This window comes from Canis lupus, chromosome 25, assembly GCF_011100685.1.
Source record: "Canis lupus familiaris isolate Mischka breed German Shepherd chromosome 25, alternate assembly UU_Cfam_GSD_1.0, whole genome shotgun sequence".
NCBI lineage: Eukaryota > Metazoa > Chordata > Mammalia > Carnivora > Canidae > Canis > Canis lupus.
The window spans coordinates 40027656-40053678 of NC_049246.1; the positions used below are offsets into that span (position 1 = coordinate 40027656).

Consider the following 26023-nt stretch of genomic DNA (forward strand, 5'->3'; position numbering starts at 1 on the left):
GCATTAGAAAAGCAGAAATAATTTGAACTTTTTAAGTGTTTAAGATGCGTTGGGCTTGGATATGCGTAATACATTTCCTATCTCGGCCTGTTCTTAGCTACTGTAAGTTCCCTAAAGTATCGTGAACCCCAGAGCCCAGGAAAACTTCAGGAATTTCATGGAGGAAACAAACTGAATTGTGTTCTGCAGCCTATGGGTGTGTAGCCTCCCCTCACTCATGAATGGCTCAGGGTTTGGGAGCTGGTTAGTGACCCAAGCCAAAAACCAAGATCCCAGACCTTGAAATTTCCTTCCTGCCACCATTTACCTATGTTTCCCTCAGTGTGCTTTGGCCCCGCTGTCCTGGTTGGGTCATCCTGACCCCCTCTTTGCCCAGCCCCGATGGCAAATTAGTTGATTCTTTGCCCATTTACCAAACATTTGTGATGCACCCACCGTGTTCCTAGCACCAGGGATCTAGAGATGAACTGCTTCTTTCCAAGGATAGGATGAGGGATTCTGGGCCCGTTGCATTTACTCTGATGTTATGACTGATGGAATCTTCAGGGCAGCACCATAATGGTTTGTATATATGGTATCTTCAGGAGAGCTGGGTCACACATCATCCGGAATTGAGCATTAACAACCCAAGACCCTACCAGCCATGCTGCTGGTGCCAATGCTGAAGGCCAGATGACTCCCCAGAATACAGTGTGGGATTCTTCTGATCCAAGTTTCTCCAAGTCGGTCCAATAGCTCACTCCAGGTGTGAGAGAAAAATGCAGATTCCTGGGTCCCACCACAGACATTGGTCTGGGATCTCCCAAGTTACAACCTAGGATCTGCCTTTCACCTTGCTCTCCCACATCAAACTGTGGGACTTTGTGTTCTAGATCCAGTATCTGGCCTTTAGTGCTTCCATAGGCCATGTTTCTTGCAGGACTATGACATGGACGCGTTGGGTGGCTATGGGACCTGGTTCCTATGGCCACTGAGCCTAGGAGCCAGATGTCCCAGCCTATGTGCCTCCCCAAGCTGCACAGCCTTGTTTCTCCTGACACACGGTTACTTGCAGTGGGTGCCCCAGGCCACCTGGATTTGCTGCCCCCGCCCCTCCCAGTGATTCCTCTCAGGAGAGGTTTCTACCCTAAGTTCCCTTGTCCCTCTCCAAAGTTCTCCCCACATAGGCTCTCCATATTTTTTTTCTTATTCCTTGATTCCTTGGGATGATGTTTATTTGTATTTTCATACCCAAAGGCCAAACGGTGTTTTCAGAAGATTGAGGTTTTTGAGTGAAATATTGTCTAGTTTTAAATGGTCTGTGATTTCAAAAGTCAACGAAAACATTATTTTGGGCCTTTGCTTAAAGAGCTGAAACATGAGCTGTCTCTGATTTGGAACTTAAGGCAGAGAGAGTGAGAAAAAAAATGAAATAGGCCTAAACGTCTCTCGGTCTGAGCAGGGGCTTTGAAAGCCCAAGCAAAAAACAATAGCCTTGGGCATTTTGTTATTTCTGAATGAAGAGCCTCCCTTTGAGCATGAATGGGGGTGGACGATGCACCTGGCATTTTATCCCTTGGACCAAGGGGTGCTGCTGGCCCAGGCAGTCAGGGACCCACCACCTCAGGCAGGGCCCCATCGACCAGGAAGCACATCCCTGCATCCACATCCCTTGGATCGCTGGGGGCTGCCCAGCAGCCGAGACAGCCAGGCCACCAATTACCAAGCCACCAATTTCAAAGACCCCTTCGTGGCCCCTTTGGGCCGGGGCTAGCCAGGACAGCAGCAAAGTGTCTGGGGTCATAGGATAAGGAATTAAAAACATCCTTCAGGGAAGAACTGTTGAAGCCAGAGTTCTTTGCAGATTTCCAGAACTCAGAATACTCCGTTTAAAAGTCCTGGTCCTACACACTTTGAACCACTGCATCAGGCACGGTCCAAATGAGCACCAGAAGGCCCTTCTTGATCTCGCTTCCTCTCTCCTGGTGATCTTCTGGGGTGGCACAAGGAGAAGAGGCAGAGGAAAAGAGCATGGGGGGCAGGTGTAAGTGGGGTTTGGGTGAAAATGTGGACCAATAAACAGAACCACTTTGATTAGGTTTTACAATAAATCATTTTTAGTATTCCCTTATCGAAGATCATCTTATTACCACAGATTGTATCTTTCTATCTTTTCTAACTTGGAGTTAGGGTGATAGAGATCAGTGCAGTAAAAAGCACTCCGTGATGCAAGGCAGCAAGCACAGCAGCAGGAGTGGATTCTGAGTTCAGAGCTGGTTAAAAGATCTGTCTCCACATCCACATCCATACCCCTGTCTGACCCTCTCCTAGGGCCTCGTCAGTCCTGTCTGCTCTTGAAGAAGTCTGATAGGACATGGAAACTGCTAGATGCTGGCAAATAGTCCCCAGTTTCAGACCATCGAGACAATAAACAACTCCATAATATTCAGTGCAGCAGCTTCTGTAGAGCCCATCTGTTTCAAAATAACCCCAATTCTGCTTACGATGCGGAATGCTTTGTTGACTGGAATTTGCCCTAGTTTTCTTCAGCGGACTCGGTGTCACAGGCCTCTGGGTCCACCTGCTGGCAAGTGTAAAAACTGGAACGCGAAACCAGGGTTGCAAGAAAAATCTAAGCAGTAGCTCAGTGGGTCCCCAGAGCTAGTGTAGGTTAAGATCACCTGGGAGCTCATTAAAAATACAGTGCCTGGGTTCCATGCCAAGCCTACAGAATTGGAAAGTCTCTCAAACAGCTCGCTTCGTACACTGACACGAGTGTGAGAGAACCACTTCACCTGCAATTCAGAGACCTAGAGCCCGGCTTAGGTCAGGGATGGTCCCCCTCCCCCACCACACACATATCCAGTTATCCCCAAACAGGTGATGAAGCCTGCATGACCTACCTACTCCTGTTTCTTCCATTTCATCCTGGTAACCCTTGGTGGCAAGAGTCAAAGCTTTATTACCTCAGAACTCATCAAAAAAGTTTAAAAATGGAGGAACCTGGCAAACATTACTTACCCAAGTGCTCAAGATTACATACATCACGTGTGATTAGTCATGTTGATAGCAGGAATCCTGGATATGCTACGGGAAGGGCACCTCACCTCTGTGGCCTTCTTCCTAAGGACCATGACCCCAGTCCAACTGTGAGGAAAGACATCGGACAAACCAAACTGAGGGATATTCTACAGGCTGCCTGGCCCGGTACCCCTCCAGATCATGAAGGTCATAGGATGTAAGGAATGATGGAGAAGCTGCCACAGACTAGAAGAGGCTAAGAAGACAAGGCAACTAAATGTGCCCTTGGGTCCTAGTACAGAAAAAGAAAATTAGTGGAAAAACTGGTAAAATCCGAGTGAAGTCTGGAATTCAGTTAATAGGAATGCACTTATCCCTGGAAATGATTCCTTCGTTTTGACAACGACAACGACACAATGTAAGATGTTAACATTAGGGAATTGAATTGTCTGTATTATCTTTGTAGCTTTCCTGCAAATCTAAAATTATTCCAAAGTTAAAAGTTTACGAAAAGTTAAAATGTCAGAGAGGAGGAAATAGACCCATTGAATTAGAGGCCATAGAGCCAAGGAGCATAGCATGGCCAGTTGTGTGCTCAGCTGCTGGAAGTCATGGACAGGCTGGTCAGCAGGGCAGGCACGGTCCTCTGAGTAGCTGCCCAGGCCGCAGGCAGCAGAGGAGGAGGCTGGTGGCTAGTGTGGCCCATTGAACTCTCCCATCATGGGCCAGTCAACCGGATGTCTCACTGAAAACCAAACAAGTCGTGGCATCTCTGTGCAGAGCGTAAAGTGTCTAGTCCGGCACCCCTGTGGCACAGATGAGCCCGAGGCCTGGGGAAGGGAGAGACTTGTCCAAGGCCCTAGCGGAGTCAGGATGTGAACCCAGGTCTGGTGAGGTGTGATCTTTTCCACGGCAATTCTCAGTGATTTGACACCACCTGCAACAAAATCACTTGAGTACTCACTCAGATGCAGTTTCCAGCCACCACTTAATGCACAAAAATCTCTGGCATTGGGATCTTGTAATCTGCATTTTAGTAGGGTTTTCCTTATTCTTTACACTGACATTTAAGGGCCACAACGGCAAACTGGGTGACTCTCCAGTTCATAGTATCTCCAAGACTGTCTGGCTTTGTCTAGGCATCTTGCATTTGTACAATTAAGGGGCTGTGGCTCTGATTTCTGCCTTCAGTGGCCAGTTGGTTGCTGTTTGTTGGAAACTCTGCTCATAGGACTGGGGCTGCTGAAAGCCAGGAAGGGAGGCTTCCACCACGACTACTTTTTAGGGTGAACACCACAGCAACTGGTGGGCTGTGGGACAGCACTCTGTGTATCTTGGGAAGAGGCAACCTTTTATCTTGTGTAGTTCAATTTATTAGAGTTTAAAGACTCTCTTACCTACTGTCCCCTCCTTTTTTAAAAAATAATGACATTGAAAGTTATGAAGGTAAAAAATCAAAACCCAAAAAATCCGAAGTCAGAAGCATGGGGTGTTGTTGGCAGGGGGACTTGTATCCAGGTTCTGAGGAGACCACTAGAAGTCCCTTCCTGCCTGTCCTTCCCCCATGGGGAGCTTCTGCCTGAGTTAAAGGCCCGAGGGTCAGAGCTCACAGAGGGCCAAGGAGTCTGGAGACTGGTGCACATGCCACTTGGATGTGGGGAATACTTCATGCCTTTGAGGATTCCCAGAGTGGAGTCCAGCACAGATGCGGGCTGGGTGGAATGTATCCACAGCATTACCCAGGTGCATTACCCACCCCCCACCCCGCCCCACGGCCCTGTCTGTGGGCAAGTGTGGAATCTCCATCAGAGATGTCAGGACACATGGGGGATGGCAGCCGCCCTCCGAAGACCAGCCAGCACGGGTCCTGGAGCTTCGGAGAGGACTGTGGAATTTCAATTTCCCAAAGGGTTGTTATCTTTTTTCTAGCATTGTCCATACTCATATATAGATCTGTTTGATGAGAACCCCCTCCCTCCTCGCAGATGGGAAGGTCTACCTTCAGCTTCCTTTTTTTTGTCATCAAGTATGTTCTCAAATCTGTGTCTCAAGACAAAGCTCACGTTTGGTTTCTGTCATCCCAGCCAGAAACACACAGCCCTCAGATGTACTAGACAACAAGGATACAGAAGTGAGAGACAGCCTCTGCCCTCAGGGAGCCCTGTGTCCAGTTTCCAAGATTTGCATATATTTATCCAACAAATATCCCTAGATGATTTTGAGTTGAAAAAAAAAATACAATCCCAAAGTACCTTGATATTCTCAGAGATAGTCGAGCTCTTTTCAGTTTCCAGAATCAGCTGATATGGATAAAACTGAGGTACCTCCCGGTTGCTGACCAAATGGCATTTTATTTTAGATCAAGGAAAATTTGAAACATTCTAAAGCATCATTAAATGAATGTAAAAGGTGTTTGAAAATCATTTCTAAAAAAAAAAGATATTTAGTGCTATGAAAATCCATCTTGACAAAGTATTAAGATGATGAGGGAATTTTCAAAAGATTTAAGACATTGATTTTTTAAAAGAGGAACGTCTTTTAGTATTAAAATTCACATTCATATGTTACAAAAATACATATCAAAAGCAATCCAAGTGTCTGTCGATAGATGAATGGATAAAGATGTGATATAATATCTAGTGGAGCATTACTCAGCCATGAAAGAAAGGAGGAGATCTTGCCATTTGTGACAACATAGATGGACCTAGAGGGCATGATGCTAAGTAAAGTGAGTCAGAGAAAGACAGATACCATATGATATTACTTACATGTGGAATCTAAAAAATAAATGACTAAGGAAACAAAAAGCAGAAACAGACCCATAAATATAGAGAACAAACTGATGGTTGCTAGAGAGGAAGGGAAGGGAGGAGAGGGGTTGGAGAAAATGGGTAAATGGGATTGAGAGATACAGGAATCCAGTTCTGGAATGAACAAGCCATGGCGATAAAAGGCATAACCCAAGGGATATAGTCACTAGTGTTACAGTAGCGTGGTGTGGTGATGATCGTTGCCCTGTGGTGAGCAGAGCATAATGCACAGCACTGTTGAATCACTGTGTCGTACACCAGAAACTAGTGTAACATTGTGTGTCAACTATACTCCAGTTATAAAGAAAAGCCTTGTGTTACAGGGATTGCTAATGACAGGTGGACACTCAGCTTCTCCTCCCTCCCTTGCTACTCCAGCACAGTGACGTAGAAAGTGCATCAAACTGTTTCTTTAAGAAGTTATACACTGTTTTCTGTTTAAAAAATACTTGAGGAAAAAAAAAACAAACTTGATAGTTAACTACCAAGGCTGCCCTTTGGAGCTGGGCCTGTTGCTAAAACTATATACGTCATCAAAGGAGCTCCTAATCCCAGATCCCTTCAGTTACCCAAGAAAGGTTTCTGTTTGCAGTGAGCCCTATCTAAGGCAGAAGGCAAGCTTCAGATCCTGCTTCCAAGTCATGATTAAAGTGACGGTATTGTTCAGGTTGACAGAGTCTGGTTTGGGATTAAGGAAGACAACTGGTATACCTCAATTCTCGATGGAAGTAGAAAGGGATCCGTCTGGGTTTGAGTCCTGACCCAGCCACTGACTGGCTATGTGGCCTTAGCGAGTTACTGAAAATCCTTAGGCCTCATTTCCTCTGTCTATAAATAGACCAGGACATTGTACTCGGAGGGGTAAGTAAAATAAAAACCACATATAACAATATGGATCACAAACATAACATAAAATGAAGCCACTCACAAAACTCGCATATTGTATGAATCCATTTATGCACAAAAATAGACAAAAGAATCTACGCCGTTGGAAACCAGGATAGTGGATACTCTTGAGTGAAGGATACACGGAGAGGCTTATGAATGCTGGAAATGTTCTGTATTTTGATCTGGATATTGGCCCCACATGTCCAGTTCACAAAAATTAATCAAGCTGTGCACTTTTTTCAAAGGAGGGAGAATATGTAAGGTGAGCGTGTAGCAGTGGCCCAGCAGACGTTCCTGGTCTCCAGAACTTTCTGTTCTAGAGGTCAGACCATGCATTGTCTGTATTGCAAGAAACTCTAGACCTGACATGGTAGACCGAATATTTTAGGTTACTTGAATAGCTAGCTGGATTCTAACCTATTTTTTTTAAGTATGTTGTAACATAAAGATTTCCAAAATAAACTGACTATAGATCAGAGAGAAAAGTACAACAGGGAAAGTAGCAACTGAGTGGGTCTCCATTTCAGCTTCTCCTTTTGAAATTCCAGATACCATTTCAGAACAAAGAAATATCTCCACTGTGGCTGAGCTGATTGGTTGAGGAGTAGAAATGGGATTATTTTCTCTCTCAAGTCACTTCTTTTTCTTTTCTTTTTTTAAAATATTTTATCTGTTTATTCATGAGAGAGACATAGACAGAGGGAGAAGCAGGCTCCTCAAGGGGAGCCCGATGTAGGACTCGATCCCAGGACCCCGGGATCTGACCTGAGCCAAAGGCAGATGCTCAACCACTGAGCCACGCAGGAGCCCCTCTCAAGTCACTTCTAGATGTTACCTTTCCTGTATACCATAATGAAGCTTCCATTTGTGTGGAGTTATGAGGTTTTAGGTGAATTTCAAACTCTTCTTGAAGAGATAGATAGTAGGTAGGTAGGTAGGTAGATGGATGGATGGATAGACAAACAGACATTATAATTAGTGACTCAAAAAATACAGTGGTCTTATGTCCTTAAGTATCTCCCTTTTTCAAAGAATATCATGCCAAGTTGTTGGACTTGGAATTCCTTCCAGCTTGTTTGGTCTTTGTCAGTAAATGACTTAGCAACCGCCCTTTCAGAAGGCATTTTGGGAGCTTTGTAATTCATGGAATTCTAATAAAGTAACCTTCAAAGAGCAAATGTGGGACCCATGCTGCTGCCCTCATTTGACAGTAGAGATCCCTGAGAACACTGGTGATTTATTTAAAGGTTTCCTGGTTTAAAAAAAAAAAAAAAAAAAAAAAAAGTGATTGCCTCTTTAGCTTCCTAATATAAGGGAATGATATGCCATCCTGTGACTCACATCAGTGTAATTTCCCTGAATGGTATAGAGTGCTCATCAGATCATGGGCAGGATCTGTGAATACCAGCAAATTAAACACCTCTATTTACAGGGATGGTGAACAGGAGGGAAACTGGCCATCAACTCGTGGTGCTCTTTTTAGCAATTCTTATCTGGATGAAATTGCTTCTCCTCCCTTAGATGTAAAATGCAGAGGTTACTGCATTATACATAAGGGTAGGGAACTGAAAATTTTTCCATCAAGAACCATGAATCAATAAATCTTATGATCTCACTACTGGTGCTATAATTGAGCTAAATCATCTGAAAACGGGCACTGTTCCTGAGGTTCTTTGAAGCATGCTCACTGTTTCTCTGAGTTAACACTGAGAGCTGACCTCCATTTACAGGGATGCGGAGGCAGGGCTCATAAATACTAATCTTCTGTACCAAGTTCACCAGAGCAGGGGTGTCACACCCAGGCCTGTCAGGGTTCAGTGCATGATTTAACTCGGCAGAGAAGAGGAGGTCTTGGCTGCGCCCGCCAGCTTTTACCAGTGACTGAAGGGCTTCTCCGTGGTACAAAAGCTGATGCAAACTGGAGGCTGTTAATTACCTTTTTTTTGGGGGGGGGGTATCTGTTTCTTAGAAGGCAGATTCCTGAGTAAGCAGCAACTCCGCATGTTGTACAAAATGCTGCCAAGTGGGCTTCAAACAGAACTGGGCTCTGTCTGGCGAGAAGTCACTGTTCTTGTCCCTTTCGTTTGTGTCTTATATGGAGTCAGTTCACGATAACTAACCAGTCGACATCTGCCCCGTGATTCATGATGATGTTAGAGATGAGAAATTATAACATGCGGCCCTCATCAGGCCCTCTCCATGCCTGGCGCTCAGCTAAGCATTTTATGTGCAACATTTCTCTTCTTGCCTCTCAACAATCTAGGGAAGGAGTTTGTCCTTAATCCTCTTGTAAAGATAGGGAAACTAAGGCCAAATGAAGGTAACCAGCTTGCTCAAGGATGTGTAGTCACAAGTGGAGGAGTCGGGGGGCGCCTGGGTGGCTCAGTTGGTTAAGCGTCTGCTTTTGACTCAGGTCATGATCCCAGGATCCCGGGATCGAACCCTACATCGGGCTCTCTGCTCAGTGGAGAGTCTGCTTCTCACTTTTCTCTCCCCCTGCTGGTTCTCTCTCTCTCTCTCTCTCTCTCTCTCATTCTCTCTCTAATTTAAATAAATACAATTTTTTTTAAAAGTAGAGGAGTTGGAATTTAGTCTCAGGTGGTCAGACTACATAGTGGTGGGAGGGACGCAGCAGTCACCTTGCTAGGCAGCCTCCCCTCACAGATGAGCCCCCCGACCTCCCAGAACCTGCGAGATGGAGACTTGCCTGGAGTCTGCTGTCCAGTTCCAGGTACAGCTAGAAGCACCTCTTGATGCCCTACCAACACCTTTCTCATTACATCCCCAGGGACCGGGCTGCGTCCCCTCCTACCACCCAGCCAGACGCCTGTCTGCATCTTTTCTGAGTGCTTACTAAATGTGAGTGCATATCGAAAACATTTCTGAAAAAAAAAAAAGAAAACATTTCTAAGACCCTTTGAGAAATGCCTGCAGAGGATCCTGGAGGCTATGGGGAGAAGTAATAGACCATGTGATGCAACTGCAAACATTAGAAACAGAGGAACAAACTTAAAAGTAAATGAATAGCAGGGAATTGGAAGACAGAGCTTAGCCGAGACTTGGATGGGACAGTGGAGGCCTTGTCCCCAGGGTGGCACAGACGTGTCAAGTGGTGTCATCATTCATGACTGACATCAGATATGTTATTGTCTTCAAAATAGCAAAGATTAACTGACACTTGAGAACTTTCCAAAAAAAAAAAAAAAAATTAACCCCTGGGATTAAGAACAGTGTGATGTGCAAAGCCTGAAATGATGCAATTAAGCCATGCTCCGCACAGTCGGGTGGCTTCGATGGTAGCAGAACCGCTGAATTTGAGGGATTTTAAATGCCCTTAAAATCAGGCCTGACTGCAGATGAGGTGGTGCTGTTGTTGTTGTGTTAGTGGTAGGACCAGGCCCTGTGGTGGTCCTGGAAAGCAGGAATCCAAGGGGCCCCATGTGGGAACTTTGTAATCCTGTCTGTGTTGACCGCAGAGTCAATGGCTTTAGGCTGGAACTTCTTTTTCTATTTCCAGATAGTAGGAGGTCCCCACACATCCTTCTGGGTTTGGGCAGGAGCACCTGGGATGGCAAGAGGTCAGAGGTGATGGCAATACAGGTTAGTGGGAACAGGAGGGGTAGAGCCAGACCTGCAGTCAGGAGCCCCGAGGGCAAGATTTTGCTGCCTCTCAGACCCACCTCACGACCTCATGTGTGTCCCTAATGCGCTCTGAGCCCCAGCTCCCTCATCTGTAAACTTGGGATCATAAAATCCAGTCAAAGCTGACTGACACAGAGCACATTAAAAGGACTCTGTAAGGGCAGCCCCGGTGGCTCAGCGGTTTAGCGCTGCCTGCAGCCCAGGGCTTGATCCTGGAGACCCGAGATTAAGTCCCACACCGGGCTCCCAGCGTGGAGCCTGCTTCTCCTCTGCCTGTGTGCCTACGTCTCTGCCTCTCTCTCTCATGAATAAATAGAATCTGTGAAAAAAAAAAAAAAAAAGGGTCTGTAAGCAAAGGAGTGGTCCTTGCTCCTTGATGTGACTTATCTGCTCCAGTACGGGGCACTTCCGTTGTCTCAGCCCTGTTCTCCCCCAACGCCCTGTGAGTGGGTCCAGAGTGCATTTGTGCGGGCCGCTCATTCTGGGACCCCAGGAGCAGAATGGAGCCTGGACTCCCCACCGCCTCATGGAAACATGAACTCTCGGGCTTTTTCTCATAGAGGCTGGGATTCCCTTTAGGGGTCTGAGCACCCCTGCAGCCTCCGTGGGCTCATGCCCCGTGGCCCAGACTCCACATGCCACGTCGAGCTTGCCTCTGACACTACCAGCTCTTCCTCACGGCTCCCTGCTGCCTTGCTGGCACGGGTGTCACATGCTGGCCTGCTCTCACAAGTGCAATTAAGAATCGTCTTCTTGTTGAAAACAACTATTAAAGAGAAAGCAGGATTTAGAGCTCCATCATCTATGACAGTTTTAAGCAATAAACTAATGGTAATTGGATTCATGAGTTTTTTTGTAATTTCTTTTTTTTAAGATTTATTTATTTTAGAAAGAGAGAAAGAAGGCGAGGAGAGGGGCAGAGGGAAATTTCAAGCAGACCCGGTGCCAAGTGCAGAGCCTGATGTGGGGCTCGACCTCACATCATGACCTGAGCTGAAATCAAGAGTCAGATGCTTAACTGACTGAGCCACCCAGGCGCCCCTCTTTGTGATTTCAAGGCATTTGCCACTCTGAAAAGAGAGATTCCTTTTCAAATATATACAGCCCAAACCGAATCACTTAAACTTTAATCTTAATATTATTCATAAACTCTTTATGGTGAAAGTCCTGTAAGCCTGTACTGTGTTTGAATGTCACCCTTAATGAAGGTTGATAAATAACATAGGTTACACCATCCCAGAAACCCTGGAGTAGAGTGCAGCCAGCACGAGTGAGCAGGGGGCTTAGGGCAGGTACTTGTCCCGTGGTCCCCAAAGGAAAGGAGAACCAAACAAAGGTAAGGGTTGGGGCAGCAACAAAATGAAAGAGGGGTTACCTTTTGCCTGCCTTTTAAGAATTTCTCATCATCTGACCACTGAAATTCCAGTGGAGGATGGAGCAGACTGATTTTTTCCATAATCAGATTTTTTTTCCTTAATCAGATTTTTTTAAATCAATCATAACTGACATACGTCACGTAAACATAAGATGTGCAACCTGTTGGTTTAATACATTCGTATAGTGCAGTATGATTACCACGGCGGCATCAGCCAGCACTTGTAGGGTATCATGCGTTTATCAGTTCCTTTTTTGTGTTGAGAAGAGTTGATTCAGTCGCTTAGCAACCTCGAAGTTTGTAATACCTTATTATTGACTGTAATCACGGTGTTGTGCATGAGATCTCCAGGACTGACTTATCTGCTGGTTACAAGTTTGTGCCCTTAAACAGAAGCTCCCCAACACTTGTTCCCCAGCCCCGGGTAACTGCCATTCAACTGTTTTCATAGGCTCCGTTTTTCCGATTCCACATATAAGTGATGTCGTACAGTGTTGGTCTTCCTTTGTGAGAAGATGGACTTAGTTTCTGGCGCTTTCTCTAACATTTTTTTTCACTATAGTGTTTCTTAACAATCGACCTACCAATAGGTTTCCAACCTACTACTTGGAAACATCTTTGAAAAGGCACCGGTCTTGGAGAATGAGCAGAAACCCTTTTCAGGAATCATGTCCATGATCCTTCATATGATTTTCAGATGTTAGGCCTGCATTTTTGTCTGCCTGCCCAGATGTTGGTCATCATGGCAGTCGGGTCCCTGGTGCTCGGTGGTGTTTGTGTGTTTCCAGCAGGCCTGATGCCGCCTGGCTGGGGTGGACTTGGAGGACTGCAGGAGGCAGTGGGGCAGAGGGAGGGCCCGAGGCTGATGAAAGGAAACCAAACAGCATACTTGGTGGGAAAGATAGAAACAGCAATGAGCTACTTTAAAATAATAAACAAGTGCTGTAAACACTGTAGACGTTAGATGACATAAATTTTAAAGCATGGTGGGGGAAAAATGGGGAGTTTTGTCAAGAATCTTCAGAATGAATGGATTAGATTCGTAGACTGGACCACACTAAAAATATTTACTTGATGTTGGCGTTTAGTATTGACAGTTCAAGTTGAAATATGTTTGTCATACTTCTTCTTCGTGCTAAAATAAAGATGACACCCAAGCCATCAGTTTTTCTTCCCCCTTGAAGTCCTGGACAACAATGCCCCGTAAATGTCAGAACAGCGGATGCACAGTGTCTGACTTTCCCCTGTGTCTTCTCCCTACAGGAAATAGCAGGCCGAGCCCTCCACCCTACGGGTTCCATCTCTCACCAGAAGAGGAGATGAGAAGGAAGAGGCTCCACAGATTTGACAGCCAGTGAGGTGGCACAGCATCTTGGGCAAGAGTGGTCCAGTTACGTGTTGGCCACCCATTTGGTTCATCCCCCAAGCCCCAACTTCACACCAAAGCAGAGTGCAGCCTTACCTGCCGTCTGTTTCTGCTCATCGTCCCATGGCCTCTTTGGGTCTCCATGCACCAGCACACCGACTTGTCCGGAAACCAGCCTTCTGGATGCAGCTCACAGCCCTCAGGAAGCGGCCCTCCTGCTGAGCGGTCCCCCTCATGGGCAGAAGGGCATTTCCTCTACACAGGGACCGGTCGCCACATGCCTCTCTCATGCTGCTAGCTCAGCGGTGCCTCTGCCTTGTTCTCTTTGTGAAGACTATGACTTTCTCCAGCTTGGGAGATCGCACCCCCATTCTTCCCAGCGTGCCCAGTATTCAACCTGGCCGGAAGTGACAAGCCATCCCCAGTCCTCCCTGACACGTTGCCGTAATGACATTCCAGGAGCATCACGTGGCTCCCGTAACAACGTTATTGGGGTCACCCCTGCCCAAGTGCCTCGGCTCCTCGGGCCCTTACGCCTGGGTGGCGTTGACTATGTACCGACTTTGTTTTTATGTGGCTCTGCCTTTATGAGTGTTTGGCTGGAAAAGCTTGGGTAGGACCTCAGGTGGGTGATCACTACACACTCTGTCAGATACCGGGTGACACCGACATTTCAGGCTCACAGCAGCCTCTCTGGTGACAGGATAGGGTCCCAGAGATGGGACCCGTGTTAGCTAACCAGTCAGGAGGGCAGCAGCAGGTGCTACAGGCAGAGTAAAGCAAAGTCGTTTAAGTGGTCACTGAGAAATCCCTCTTGAGGTGTTGTTTTTTTTTTTTTTCCTCAAAGAAAGTGCCTTTTAAATGTCCACCGTAACAGCCACTTGTCCTGCCCAGGTGTCCAAGGTTCCCCCGGGCCCCCTGCAGTGTTAGAACCACAGGCCGTCCACAGCACTCCAGGTGGGTCCTGGTGCTTGTGTTTCGTGAATACAAAGACCAAGTCAGGTATCACCGATGCCCTGTTGTCACTGAGATATTTATTTCTAAAGAGTTGGAAGCCAAAAAGGATCCTCCTGTTTTCATGTATGTTTCTAACATTTGTATATAGTTTTCTGATTATGAAAGTAATATATCTGCCTTATCGATGCATAAAGCAAAATCTGAAGGAAATATACGTTAACCGAGCTTATCTTTGGGGGTTAGAGCACGTAGGATTTTGCTTTCTGGGTTTTTTTATGATTTTATACTGCAGTCTTTTTAAAATGTGTGTATTTGTATGTATATGTATTGCTTTTGCAATCAGGAAAACTGATTTATGTGATAGTAAAGCAAGAACTATACAATCAGGAGAACAGAATAAGTACTAGGTCTCCACTGAGAAAAAAATCACAATATAAAAAATACAAATAAATCCATGTACAACTTTAAAATCAACTATCTTCTCACCACTTTAGGTCCCCAAGATTAACATTTTGGGGACATGACTTTCTCAGTTTTTCTTTGTACATGTTTGACAAGCTTGGAGCCTCCCAACTCTGCGGCTTGGTGTCTGGTTCCCGATCTGAACGGATCTGGGAGGAGAGGCTCTGACACCTGCGTACAGACAAGCAAAGAAAACCCGCGAGTCCTGGGAGCACTTTGACCTGCGCAAGGATACCTGGGCTCCGCGGTTTAATTTATAACCGATGTGACGCTGCTTGCAGCGTGTTTATAACATAAATCATATCTGCGAGTCCGGTAGCCTTAAACATGTTAAAATGTTCAAGTTCAAGGTCATTTCTCTCGCTCCCAAGCTCTACTGGTTTGACTCCCATTCCCCAGTTAGACGTACCCTCATTCTTACACTGTCTTCTCCTGGCAGGAGGTGAAGGTAATTCTGTGATAGCACTGATGTCTTGCCATGTTATTGATTGTGCACAACTACACAAACATGTGCCTTCGACGTGGGGAGCGTAGACTGTGTGAATGGCTCGGGGACGAGGACGGTGTCTTACCTTTCTGCACTGTCCCTCTCTCCCCGGCCACCACCCAAAGGCTTGGCCCTGGCTCCTTGGAGGCACTCACTGAATGTTTTCCCACCAAAGTGTTCTGTTACATTGAAAGTCCAACCACTGTTTATGGAAGTATTTTTCTTAACTGCTGTTGAGTCTGGTAGGAGTTCGGTGGTAGTAGCTCCTCACTCTATTTGTATACAGGTAGACACCATTGTATTTTGTGTGGCATGAGTAATAAAATACGCACACCTTCTTTATTTATGGAGTGGAACATCACTCAACTTTCGAGATGTGGGAAAGGTCATCCTAGTTATAAATAAAAACCAGTTAGCAGCTGTTCTGGAAATCCTTATGGTTACTTTATTCCTGATAGACTAGCCTATGACCAATGCTTTTTTTTTTTTTTTTTTTTTTTTTTTTTTTTTTTTTTTTTGACCAATGCTTCTTATTTTCAGTTTCCATCTTATATTTTTTTCCTGCAATAAGGAATCCGCAAGGCTATGTCCACAAACTGGAATTGGGTTGAGAAAGACAAAAGCAAGTGTATTAGACTAATTACCTCTAATGGAGAATAAGCATTTAGGGCTGTTTTAATCATTTGGTTGGTAGTTGGGTTAATAGCAATTTCCCCATTGTCCATTAAGCACCCAGCTGCCCTACTTTGGTTGTGGTCAGACAACTTAGGAGACCTCTCGGTTCAGAATCTTCCTGAAGGGTGAGGGGATGGTTACATGGCTTCCTGGTAATGACCTCGAGTGCGCTGCCTGTGATGCCAAGGTCGTACATGCTAGTTTGAGCTCCCTCCATCCTTTGAAGCCCTGTGCTGCCCACGCGCAGGCTGGCAGCGAGTGGCAGGGTTTGGTAGGAGCAGAGCCAGCCTACGTACCTGACACTCGTTCTGCCCCTGGGGGGGCCAGTTACATAAGAGATGAGACTCGCCACCCAGGACAGACCGTGAGACAGGGTGTGGCAGCGCTGGCCTCCTCGCTCCCAGGCTTCGTTCCTCCTGAGAGCTTCAGTATCAAGTAAATCACTGTATTCAGCTGGACACGTTTAGCAAACCTTGTACGTACAGCTCTTCCTTTCCCTTCCCGTGGAGCACTGCGATCCTTTCCTGCCCCACCCACCCCCAGTCTTGCAGTTTAGAACCACGGACTCTATGTAGAGGACCTTAACATCTCTCAATTCCTTGCTCTACTCAACACTTAAAATACCTCTTCCCTCAGCTCCTCCAGTTAATCTTCCAAAATTGACCCCTGTGCTGGGCACTCCTCACCTCCGTAGCCTTTATTGTCTCTGTTGCAAAAGCATGAAGGTCACACTCCACAGGCTCGACCATGAGGCTCCAGCCAGCCTTTCCACCTCATCCCCAGTTACCCCTAACGGTCTGTGCGTCCGCTCGCTGGTCTCCCCCTCTAAGGCAGGAGCTTTCCTGCTGTGGCTTAATCGCGACGTGCTTTTACACGGGACAGTCTCTTCCCCTCTCTCGGCCCATCCAGGCCCTGTCCTGCCCCGGATACCACAGCCCAGCATGATCTCCTGCTCCTGTTGGCTGTTGGTCATAGTTTCCACGGCCTCTTGGAATTGCTTCTAGGTGTTCTACAGCGACGATGTCTTCTCTCTAGGCTTCATGAGGCAGGGGCCATGACCACTTCTGTGTGTCTCCTCACAGTTCCTCGAGCAATGCTCTGTCTGGAATGTCAGAACCAGTAAGTGCCGTGGACTGAAACAGCAGCTCATGATACCGTCCCCGGCGGCACGTGTTAAGAGATAGACGTGTTGCTAATGGACACTGTTGTGGTTTTTTGATGTTTTCTTGAATCCCATCAAGGAAGGAATACCATGAAGGAAAGGATTTACCCCTAGAAAGCATTTCAGACTCTTCCCAAGCTTCCCAAGATAGCACGCCCAGTGGTAAGAAAGTGGGAAGGTGTCGCCACCCTTGTGTGTCGGTCTGAGGCCTCCCCCCACGTCACAGCACAAGATCCAAGATCCCAGTCTGTCCAAAAACTACCACTGAGGACTCCCTGTCTATACCACCAAATCTCGTCATTATAATTTGCAGGAATGCTTTTGATGTGTCTGCTCCTTTTTTTTCTTCTATTGAAGTTTGGGGCAAGGGAGAGTGATCTTGACATCTTGTTCAGATGACAGAAATGAACTGGCGGATTTGAACGTATGGTTTAGGATTTATCAACGAAAATTAGAACATGGTCAGTAGAAATCATATTTGGTGGTAACACATATCGGTGCTTGGGAAGAGAATGAATGAGATGATCAAAATCCGTCGTCTCGTGTGGCTGAAAGAGGCTCTCGGCATCTGGGGCCGCACAAGCACCACCCGGGAAGCGGCGCCCTGCCGCATGGCTCTCGGTAAACACAACCTGACGTGGGTCCCTTTTCTGAGCATTGAAACAAGCTGCTCGCCCACTGGCCGGGCTTTCTGCCAGGAAGTTGTGAAGTTGTTTCTCTCACTTTGCTCCCTCCTAAATACCCTGCTCAGTGTCTGGAGGGAAGTGTTAAAAGCAAGAGCAAATCGAAGCGGGGCACCTGGGTGGCCTCATGTTTGAGCATCTGCCTTCAGCTCAAGTCACGATCCTGGGGTCCTGGGATCGATTCCTGCATCCGCCTCCCCACAGGGAGCCTGCTTCTCCCTCTGCCTGTGTCTCTGCCTCTCTCTGTGTGTCTTTCATGAATAAATAAATAAAAACCTTTAAAAAAAAAAAGACAATTACTATATGAAGTCATTCATGTGTGGAATCTTAAAAAAAAAAAAAAAAAAAACTCAAAAACAGTAGAATGGTGGTTACCAGGAGGGTGGGGAGAATTGGGAGATGGTGATACAAGCTCAGTTATAAGACGAATGACTCCTCGGTATCTAACATACAGCGCACAGTGACTATAGTTAATAATACTGTATTATACACATGAAATTTGCTAAGAAAATGGGTCTTTATGGTTCTCATCACCAGGGAAAAATAATGAGAATTGGAGGTAGAGGGGGGGAAAAAAACCTGGTCTCAAGTAGTTTACAGGCACCAAAATCCTTCTCCAATTGCAGTGTGCACAAATGCATTTTTTAAGGGATTTTTATTTATTCCTGAGAGACGCAGAGAGAGGCAGAGACACAGGCAGAGGGAGAAGCAGGCTCCATGCAGGGAGCCCGATGTGGGACTCGATCCCCGGACCCGGGATCACGCCCTGAGCCAAAGGCAGACGCTCGACCGCTGAGCCACCCAGGGGCCCCCAAGTGCATTGTAAGATGATCACCAGGGACATGTGGGGGACTCAGTCAGTGAAGCGTCTGATTCTTGGTTTCAGCTCAGGTCATGATCTCAGAGTCTGAGACTGAGCCCCTGTGGGGCTCCGAGCTCAGTGTGGAGGCTGCTTGTCCCTCTCCTGTTCCTCCCCTGCTCTTGCTCGCTTGCTCTCAAATAAAGCCTAAAAAAAAAAAAAAAAAAAAAAAAAAAAAAAAAAAAAGACAATTGTCTATTACCTGCCAGGATTGTGACAACCATCCTGCCAGAGAACCAGGGAGCCTGTTTCCAGTTTGCACCCCGCGGCTCGGACCGGGCTCTCAGCAGCCGGTCGCCCACAGCCCCGGCGGGGCTGCACCGCCGCACAGACCTCTGAGCCGAAGCGCTTCGTGCAGCCGCAGCCCCTCGCCTCCTGCCAACAGGGTCCCGGTCACGCGGCTCGCGGCCCCGGCTGGGAGGCTCGGAACGGCCCGGCCTGATGTTCCAGATGTAGAAGGTGCTGGTTAGTCCTTGTTAGGGTGAGGGCCGAACCCCGGGGGCGGGTGGCACCCGTGCTCACGGGCTCGTTATCCCCGCGCATCGTGTATATCGTAGAGCAGGGGGACTCCTTTGCGATCAAAACATTTTACTCATTTCAAAATGTTCTTACTTTTTCCAAAGAGACAAAACTGATGCCTGGTTGAGAATTGCCTTGTTAGCGGATAGCATCCTAAACCCCCTGGGATCCCTGGGGGGGCGCAGCGGTTTGGCGCCTGCCTTTGGCCCAGGGCGTGATCCTGGGGACCCGGGATCGAGTCCCACATCGAGCTCCCTGCACGGAGCCTGCTTCTCCCTCTGCCTGTGTCTCTGCCCCTCTCTCTCTATGTCTATCATGAATAAATAAATAAATAAATAATAAATAAATAAATAAATAAATAAATAAATAAATATCTTAAAAAAAGAAAAAAAAGAGAATCCTAACCCCCAGGTATTTCCCCATTGAAGATGCAAGCCCGGCATCGTGCCCTACCTGCTGTTGGGAGAACAAAGCCAGCCACGTTGGCTGGTGCCGCAGCGCCCGAGCCTCCAGGGAAGGAGGGACGTCCAGATGCTTCTTTGTCCCGCTCCTGAGGGCCCGACCTGGATTGCACATCGAGGGGCTCCAGAGGCCCGACCAGTGTGCAGCGCCCCCGAGGTACGGGGGGCCTCCTAGGTTCCCCAGCTGCCTCCCTCCGAGGCCGGCTGAGGACCGTGTCCACCCGAGCGGGGAGGGCTGCCTGAGGATCTGAGACCTGGGCCTGGGCCGCGGTAGCAACAGTTCAGAGTGACACCTCGCTGGGACCCTCCATTTCACCAGCCAACCCACAAACGGGGAAGCTTCCGGGAGGTGATGGTACAGCCACCCGTAAGAGCGCAGCCCTTAGGGACAGGCCAGGGTTCACGGTCCCCTGGATGCTGACCGTGGCCCGGAGCAAGTTCCTCATTCTCCCTAAACCTCAGTCTTCCCGTCTGTAAAATAGGATAGTTGAGAGGTTGAGAGGGAGCCCATATGACAGGGTTCCTGTCACTTAGTAGGTGCTCAAGAAACGCTGAATACAGTTCTTTCTATCAGGTGAAAGCCTGGACCAAATACCCCTACTTCAAAAGAGGAATTCCATGAAAAGCTATTGGCCACCAATGCCTACCCAACTTCCAGTTGGTATGGTTATCAGTGACAGGACCTTACATTGCTTTCTCTTTGTTGTTGTAGCTCTAAGTTTAATGCTCGGGACAACCCGGTGAAGCAGATGGTGTCGTTCTCCTTCAATTAATGGGACAACGGAGCTCCACAGGGTCTGAGCCCCCTGCCCACTGCCCACACAACTCAACAGGGGTTGATGCAGACCGTCTGGCCCTGAGACCTGGTTCCTTGTCCATCACCTACCCCATCACTGTGTGCTGGCCAGTCCTTCCCAGAGCCTCAGAATCCCGTCCTTTGGCTCAAAGGGGGGACTTTCTACGCTCTGCCCACACCTTTCCCACCCAGTCTACACCTTGACCATGAAACCCATTCTCTCCACCAAGCCAGCTCCAAAGTGGGCCACAGTAGGAGTGAAGCACATCAAAAAAGCAAACTTGCTTTGGCTTGAAAGAAAATATATGCACCACATAAAACAGAGTTGTTTTGGGAGGTCATCACAGAATTTTATATATAATGAACAATATTATAACTTGTAATACAACAAAGATTTAGGTGTCAATAACCGACCAGGTATCTTGCAAATGTTACATTTGAAAGTCTTTATACTTTACAACCACAGGTTAGAGAAAGGGATGCAATTTATTGGACACATCTCACATTTTCTCCTATGAATCGTTAAATATTTAAGCACCATAAATTCAAGCATTTCACATGGATGTGGCAGTCAGTCTTGGTGGTTTAAAATGCATTATGCAGAGTCTCTAGCAGATAATAACAGTGACAATTGCAGAGGACTGATTTTTAATGTCGATTGTTTTGTTCCCTGCAGAACTTCCTGATAATGTCCCTGTAGGAAATTGTGATTTGTGTGTGGGGGGGTGGGGGTGCGGGGGGGGGGGGACAGGTTACAGTAACTTTGAGAATTGAAATAAAATAACATTCCCAAAGACACTATGAATTGGCCAGATATAAATAATTCTAATCAGTAATTTCTATGCCCTGTAAGAATCATGATACAATTCTACTATGGACCAAAAAAAAAAAAAAAAAAAATCAAGAAATGTTTTTTCATATTAAATTGTTGTAAAAAGATGTGGCCAGAATAAATGCATAATGACTGCTGTATGCTAGACATATAATCTAACTCAATTTTCAATGTAAGAGTAGGTGTTATGTCCCATTTTATAAATGAGGAAAATGAGGTTCAGACAGTAGGTGTAACTCACCCCGGGTGACCCCGCTGGAAAGTGACAGAGCCAGATTCCAACCAACTCCAAAACCCACATTTTCCCACTATTCTTGCGGTCATACCGAATGAAAGTAAAGAATTGCCAAATTCGGTTTGGTGGGTTGATAGAAACAACTCTAATGCAACTCCCCGGAACACACAGAACGGTTTGCTTTATTATAATCTGTAAGAGGCTCAAAATAAAATCTGATAAAAATCCAGTTTTCGTGGACCGTCCCATTGACTATTTTCCTAAGCACCAAACACATAAACACAAACTTCATCGGCGTGATCTTGACTAGGAAGCTCTTACATGAGGAGGGAGGACAGGCTACAGCAGGAGTTGAGTCTGGTCACATTTCAGTGAGGAGCCTTCTCTCAGCCAAATCTCATGGATCTCATCGTTTCTGAAATTTCAGTTTTAGAAAAGTAAGCTATATTTCAGGGGGCGATGATGGTTAAAGACCATCCATTGGCTTTCTGTCAATAACTGTTAAGAGGAGATTCGGGGTGTGCAGGTACATTGGCAGCTTCACATGTTTTGAAATAAGAAATGGTTTCTATTACCATTTTGTCCACGAGAACCCTATGTGCACAGACCTAACGCCTAACGATACTCACTGAACTGTCAATGAACCTATCAATATTGCAACTATCAATATTGCACTCAGCTCCCCGTAGGCACGGGGTGTACAAAGCTGAGCAAAGCATGGCCCTGCCCTCGAGGGGCTTGCATTTTAGCAAGAGCATGGAGGAGGCGTGATGAGACCTCACAGGAGCGAGGAGGGAGCCTGAGAGCGGCCAAGCCCAGTTGTCGAACTGGGAGCACTGAAAGGGACTCCAAGTCTCCATGGGGAAATTCGTACACCCTCCCCCAGAAGTTCATTCAGTCTTTAAACAAGCAGGTGGGGGCACCTGGGTGGCCCAGTCTGTTAAGGGACTGCCTTTGGCTCAGGTCATGGTCTCAGGGTCCTGGGCTCGAGCCCCACGTCAGGCTCCCTGCTCAGTGGGGGGAGCCTGCTTCTCCCCCTCTCCCTCTGCTGCTACCTCTGCTTGTGCTGTCTCCCTCTCTCACACATAAATAACATCTTTCAAACAAAAATATTTTTTAACAAAAGGAGCAGAGTGTCCCAGGTAAACTTACTTGAGCGGGGAGAAACTTACTTATCACTGGGAGAAAGAGCAGAGGAGCAAGTCACAGAGCTGGGACATGCCTCTGGGATGAGGGTACAGGTGAGCTGCGGGCAGCCTGGCAGCCTGTCACCCCACGGGAAGTCACTTGGATTTCAGGAGTCATTGAATGATTTTTAACCCATTTCTAAAAACAAAATCAAGTTTGCCTCGTGGAGAAAGGACTGGCGTTAGGCAGTGGAGGCATCCAGTGGGAGCTGTTTGCCATCAAGAGTATGGGGCAGGGGGGTGGGGGGGGCGGATGCAGCAATCCCCAGGAAGGGGTCAGTATATGGGTCAAAATAATCAGTATATGGGTCAAACGAACTAGGAAATACTCTGCTTTCATCTTAAAGTGTACATTTTTTTTCCCTCCTTTTTACCTGAGTTTTTAGGTCTGGGGAAGATGAGAAAGAATGAGCCACCCACCACTCGCAGCACAGAGGCTGGGTACCTGGACAGGTGCGTGGATGGGCTCCACTCATGGAGAATAAGAGACCAGGAGGAAACAGACGGCCCCCTGCCGCCCTGTGACCCCCTGCACAATCCAGGTGCATTCCAGCCAGGAGGTGGGGGAGGGGGCTCCTGGGAAGGAAAGTTGGAGAAGGCTCATGACCAGCCCTGGATTAGAACCACCCTAAAGCTTTGCTCATCCTTCACACAGAAAGGATATTTCCAAGTACACTGATACATAAACAGGTGAGGCGAGCAGAGTCTTCTAACCCAAGGAGTCATTTCTTCCACCGTGTTGCTCTTTAGACCAGTTAAAATAATTTTTCAAGATCCGAAGGCAACAACTGTGTAGCATTCAGAGAGGGGCTCTTGCAATGTCAGTATTTTGAACAACCAGTCTCAAACACAATCCCAGGCTCACCGTGGAGTAAATCGCCCACTTAATTCAACCTGTGTCTTAAGATGCATTTGGCAAGCTTATTAGGATAATATTCTGATGTCTTTAAAATACTTCAGGGCACCTGGGTGGCTCAGAGGGTGAGCGTCTTGCCTTTGGCTCAGGGCATGATCTTGGGGTCCTGGGATCGAGTCCCACGTCGGGCTCCCTGCACGGAGCCTGCTTCTCCCTCCGCCTGTGTCTCCGCCTCTCTCTCTCTCTGTGTCTCTCATGAATAAATAAATAAAAATCTTAAAAAAAAAAATACTTCCGCAAGCAAGGTATGTCTCTGATGTTCTATTTATCACCCTATCTCTTCTCAGGAAATGCTCTCAGACCAAACTCACAAATGAACAAGATGAAATTTTAGAAGGTTTGATGTTTGGTAACAACATATAATAAGCCTGGGGAAGCAGGAAAATGTAATTATAAACGAAGTTGAAATTGGCTTAAATTTCAGGTGTTCAAAAATATTTAATAAATATGCCATAGTATGATTAAAAATAATCAGTATATGGGTCAAACGAACTAGGAAATACTCTGCTTTCATCTTAAAGTGTACATTTTTTTTCCCTCCTTTTTACTGGAAAGTATTAAAATAAATTGCCATCCCGGGAGTAGCCCATAGCAAGACTCATTTGAAATACGTTCTACATATAAGAGCTCATTGCTAATCAATGTTTGGCAAAGAAAACAACTCTTGTAAACAAAATTTTAATTGAGTTTTTCTTCCCTCAATTATTTTTAAGTGGGTTGAAACTAAGCACGAAAATGAGTGTCACGTGCTCACGAGACATTTCCTCAGTTTTTTTTTTCTTCTAAAATGACATGTTTTTGAAGGAGGAAGGCAGGTTTCCCATCATTTATTTCTCACAAGCTTTCTGATTTTTAGGATGAGGCCCCTGAATCCCTACCAGAATAGGAAATGTATACCTTTGCTATTCAGAAAACCACTCATCATAAATTGGCATATCTTCTAAACTTTTATAGAATATATTAATGCCAAGCGTCAAACTGCTGCCTTAGTAGAATACTGACAAAAAAAAAAAAAAAAGAATGGTTTTAAAATTGGCAAAACAAGATGCTTCTGTAAAAAAACAGGAACAGGAACGTAAAATTCAGGCTGTAGGTTGTTTTTGTTTCTTTTCAAATAGCACCATATCCTCTTGGTGGGGTGACCATGACTTAAATGACTCCTCTCACCCAGGTTTAATTAAGCCGGCCCTTAATTTTCTCCCAAGTGCGTAATGATAACGCTGTCACTTCCCTGTATAAAATGCCATTATGTTTTGGGGGAAAAGCGTCCCCGGGTGGGCTTCGAGGCAGCTCTGCAGGTGCTCCTGGGGAAGGGGCAGGAGGCTTTGTGTGAGCTGCACGCGCCTGAGAAGCCCCATGTGGCTTCAGTCCCATTAGTGCGCACACACCGAAGGCTGGCTGGACCCCGACTGGGGAAGTGCTGTCTGCTTGGAAGTTCACTGCAACAGGGAGTCAATTTTTTTGTGAATCACTGCCTCAATATTCATTAACAGCTCTTAGGCTCTTAATCCCTTATTGAATATATTTTCCCCCCATAAAAGCTAGTTTTCAAAAGGGTTGCCAAAGTAGGCCCTTCCATTCTCTGAAAAAAATGCAGAAGACAACATGTTTTATGTTCATCTGTGATGTGTCTATGCTAATGTAACATCTCCCGAATTCAGCAACTGTGGTCCTTCCTGGCATAATGATTCATTCTGCTTCGAAATGAACTGTTAAGGCTGGCGGTGTGGGTCTTCTTCTACCTCTCCTTGGGTCACAGCTTTACAATTATTTAAAGTGCACGGGGAAACAGATTACAGAGGGAATCACTCTGAGATGTTGGAAATCTCTACTCTCTAGTTTCATTTGTTGGCCTATTTATTTTTTTCCTGCAAAACCCATCCAGAAGCCCAACGTATCACAGAGTAATTGACTTCAATTGCTTGACGTGCTGTTAACCAATGAGGGAAGTTTTCGGTAATATAATTTGTAACCTGGCCTTTATCATCTCTTTGCCTTCCTGTGAAATTAGCGTAATTTTAAATAAAACCAGCTCTTCCATCATCCTCCAAAACATAAGAATATCTGGGCTTCATCTAGGTTGGTAGGTCCAAACAAATCCATAGGGGAGCATTTCCTTAATCTGTCCCAAACAGAGGGAGGAATGACGGGATGGCGGGAATAGCCACATGGAAACATAAGGGACCGCTGAAACTGGAGTCTGAAATGAGCACCATTAATCTCTTAGCACAGCCGGGGCTCCTGGGGCCCCCGAGGAAGTTTCTCCTGGAGACATGTTGGTGAGTTGTGGGTTCCCTAGCCATACTTCATGCAGACCTGGCACCTGCTGATTCTCTGGCGCTGGGCCTGGCTTTCTTTCAAGGTGTCTGGTGATGGTGCCGAGGAAAACTGCAAGTCAGGCCTCACCGTCGTCAGCCAGAAGCTATACTCATTTGCAAAAAAGTGGCAAGTTCCCTGTCGGCCTTGGCATTCGAGGAACGGTGCGGCTCGGAAATCTTCCAGACAGCTGCCGGGGGACATGAGGGCCTGCCCTCCTCCTTGGTCTCCAGCCCCTGTGTGCTGCCAGGACAACGGGACAGAGTTAGGGCGCAGACAGGTGCAGACTTCCCCAGACCCAGTCAGTGCCACATGGAGGCCTGGGCCTAACTTTACAGTTTTCCTGAAATTATCCAGGGAAGAACCAACTAGGACCTGCTGAGGAAAGGAGTAGT

At 46.6% G+C, this 26023-nt stretch overlaps 2 protein-coding genes across 18 annotated transcripts in view; one reads left to right on the forward strand and one right to left on the reverse strand.

Moving 5' to 3' along the window:
• RHBDD1 (rhomboid domain containing 1) overlaps positions 1–15418 on the forward strand; it is a 125008-nt gene extending 109590 nt beyond the window's left edge. For all 17 annotated transcript variants that reach the window (XM_038573994.1, XM_038573982.1, XM_038573987.1 and 14 more), the window contains one exon: positions 12979–15418. In XM_038573994.1, the coding sequence (XP_038429922.1) occupies positions 12979–13073 (95 nt within the window). In that variant the 3' untranslated portion in view covers positions 13074–15418. The remainder of the gene's footprint in view (positions 1–12978) is intronic.
• Positions 15419–25172: 9754 nt separating this feature from the next.
• COL4A4 (collagen type IV alpha 4 chain) overlaps positions 25173–26023 on the reverse strand; it is a 104290-nt gene continuing 103439 nt past the window's right edge. Inside the window, 1 exon segment of the mRNA NM_001031818.1 lies at positions 25173–25871. Within this exon segment, the coding sequence (NP_001026988.1) occupies positions 25608–25871 (264 nt within the window). The 3' untranslated portion in view covers positions 25173–25607.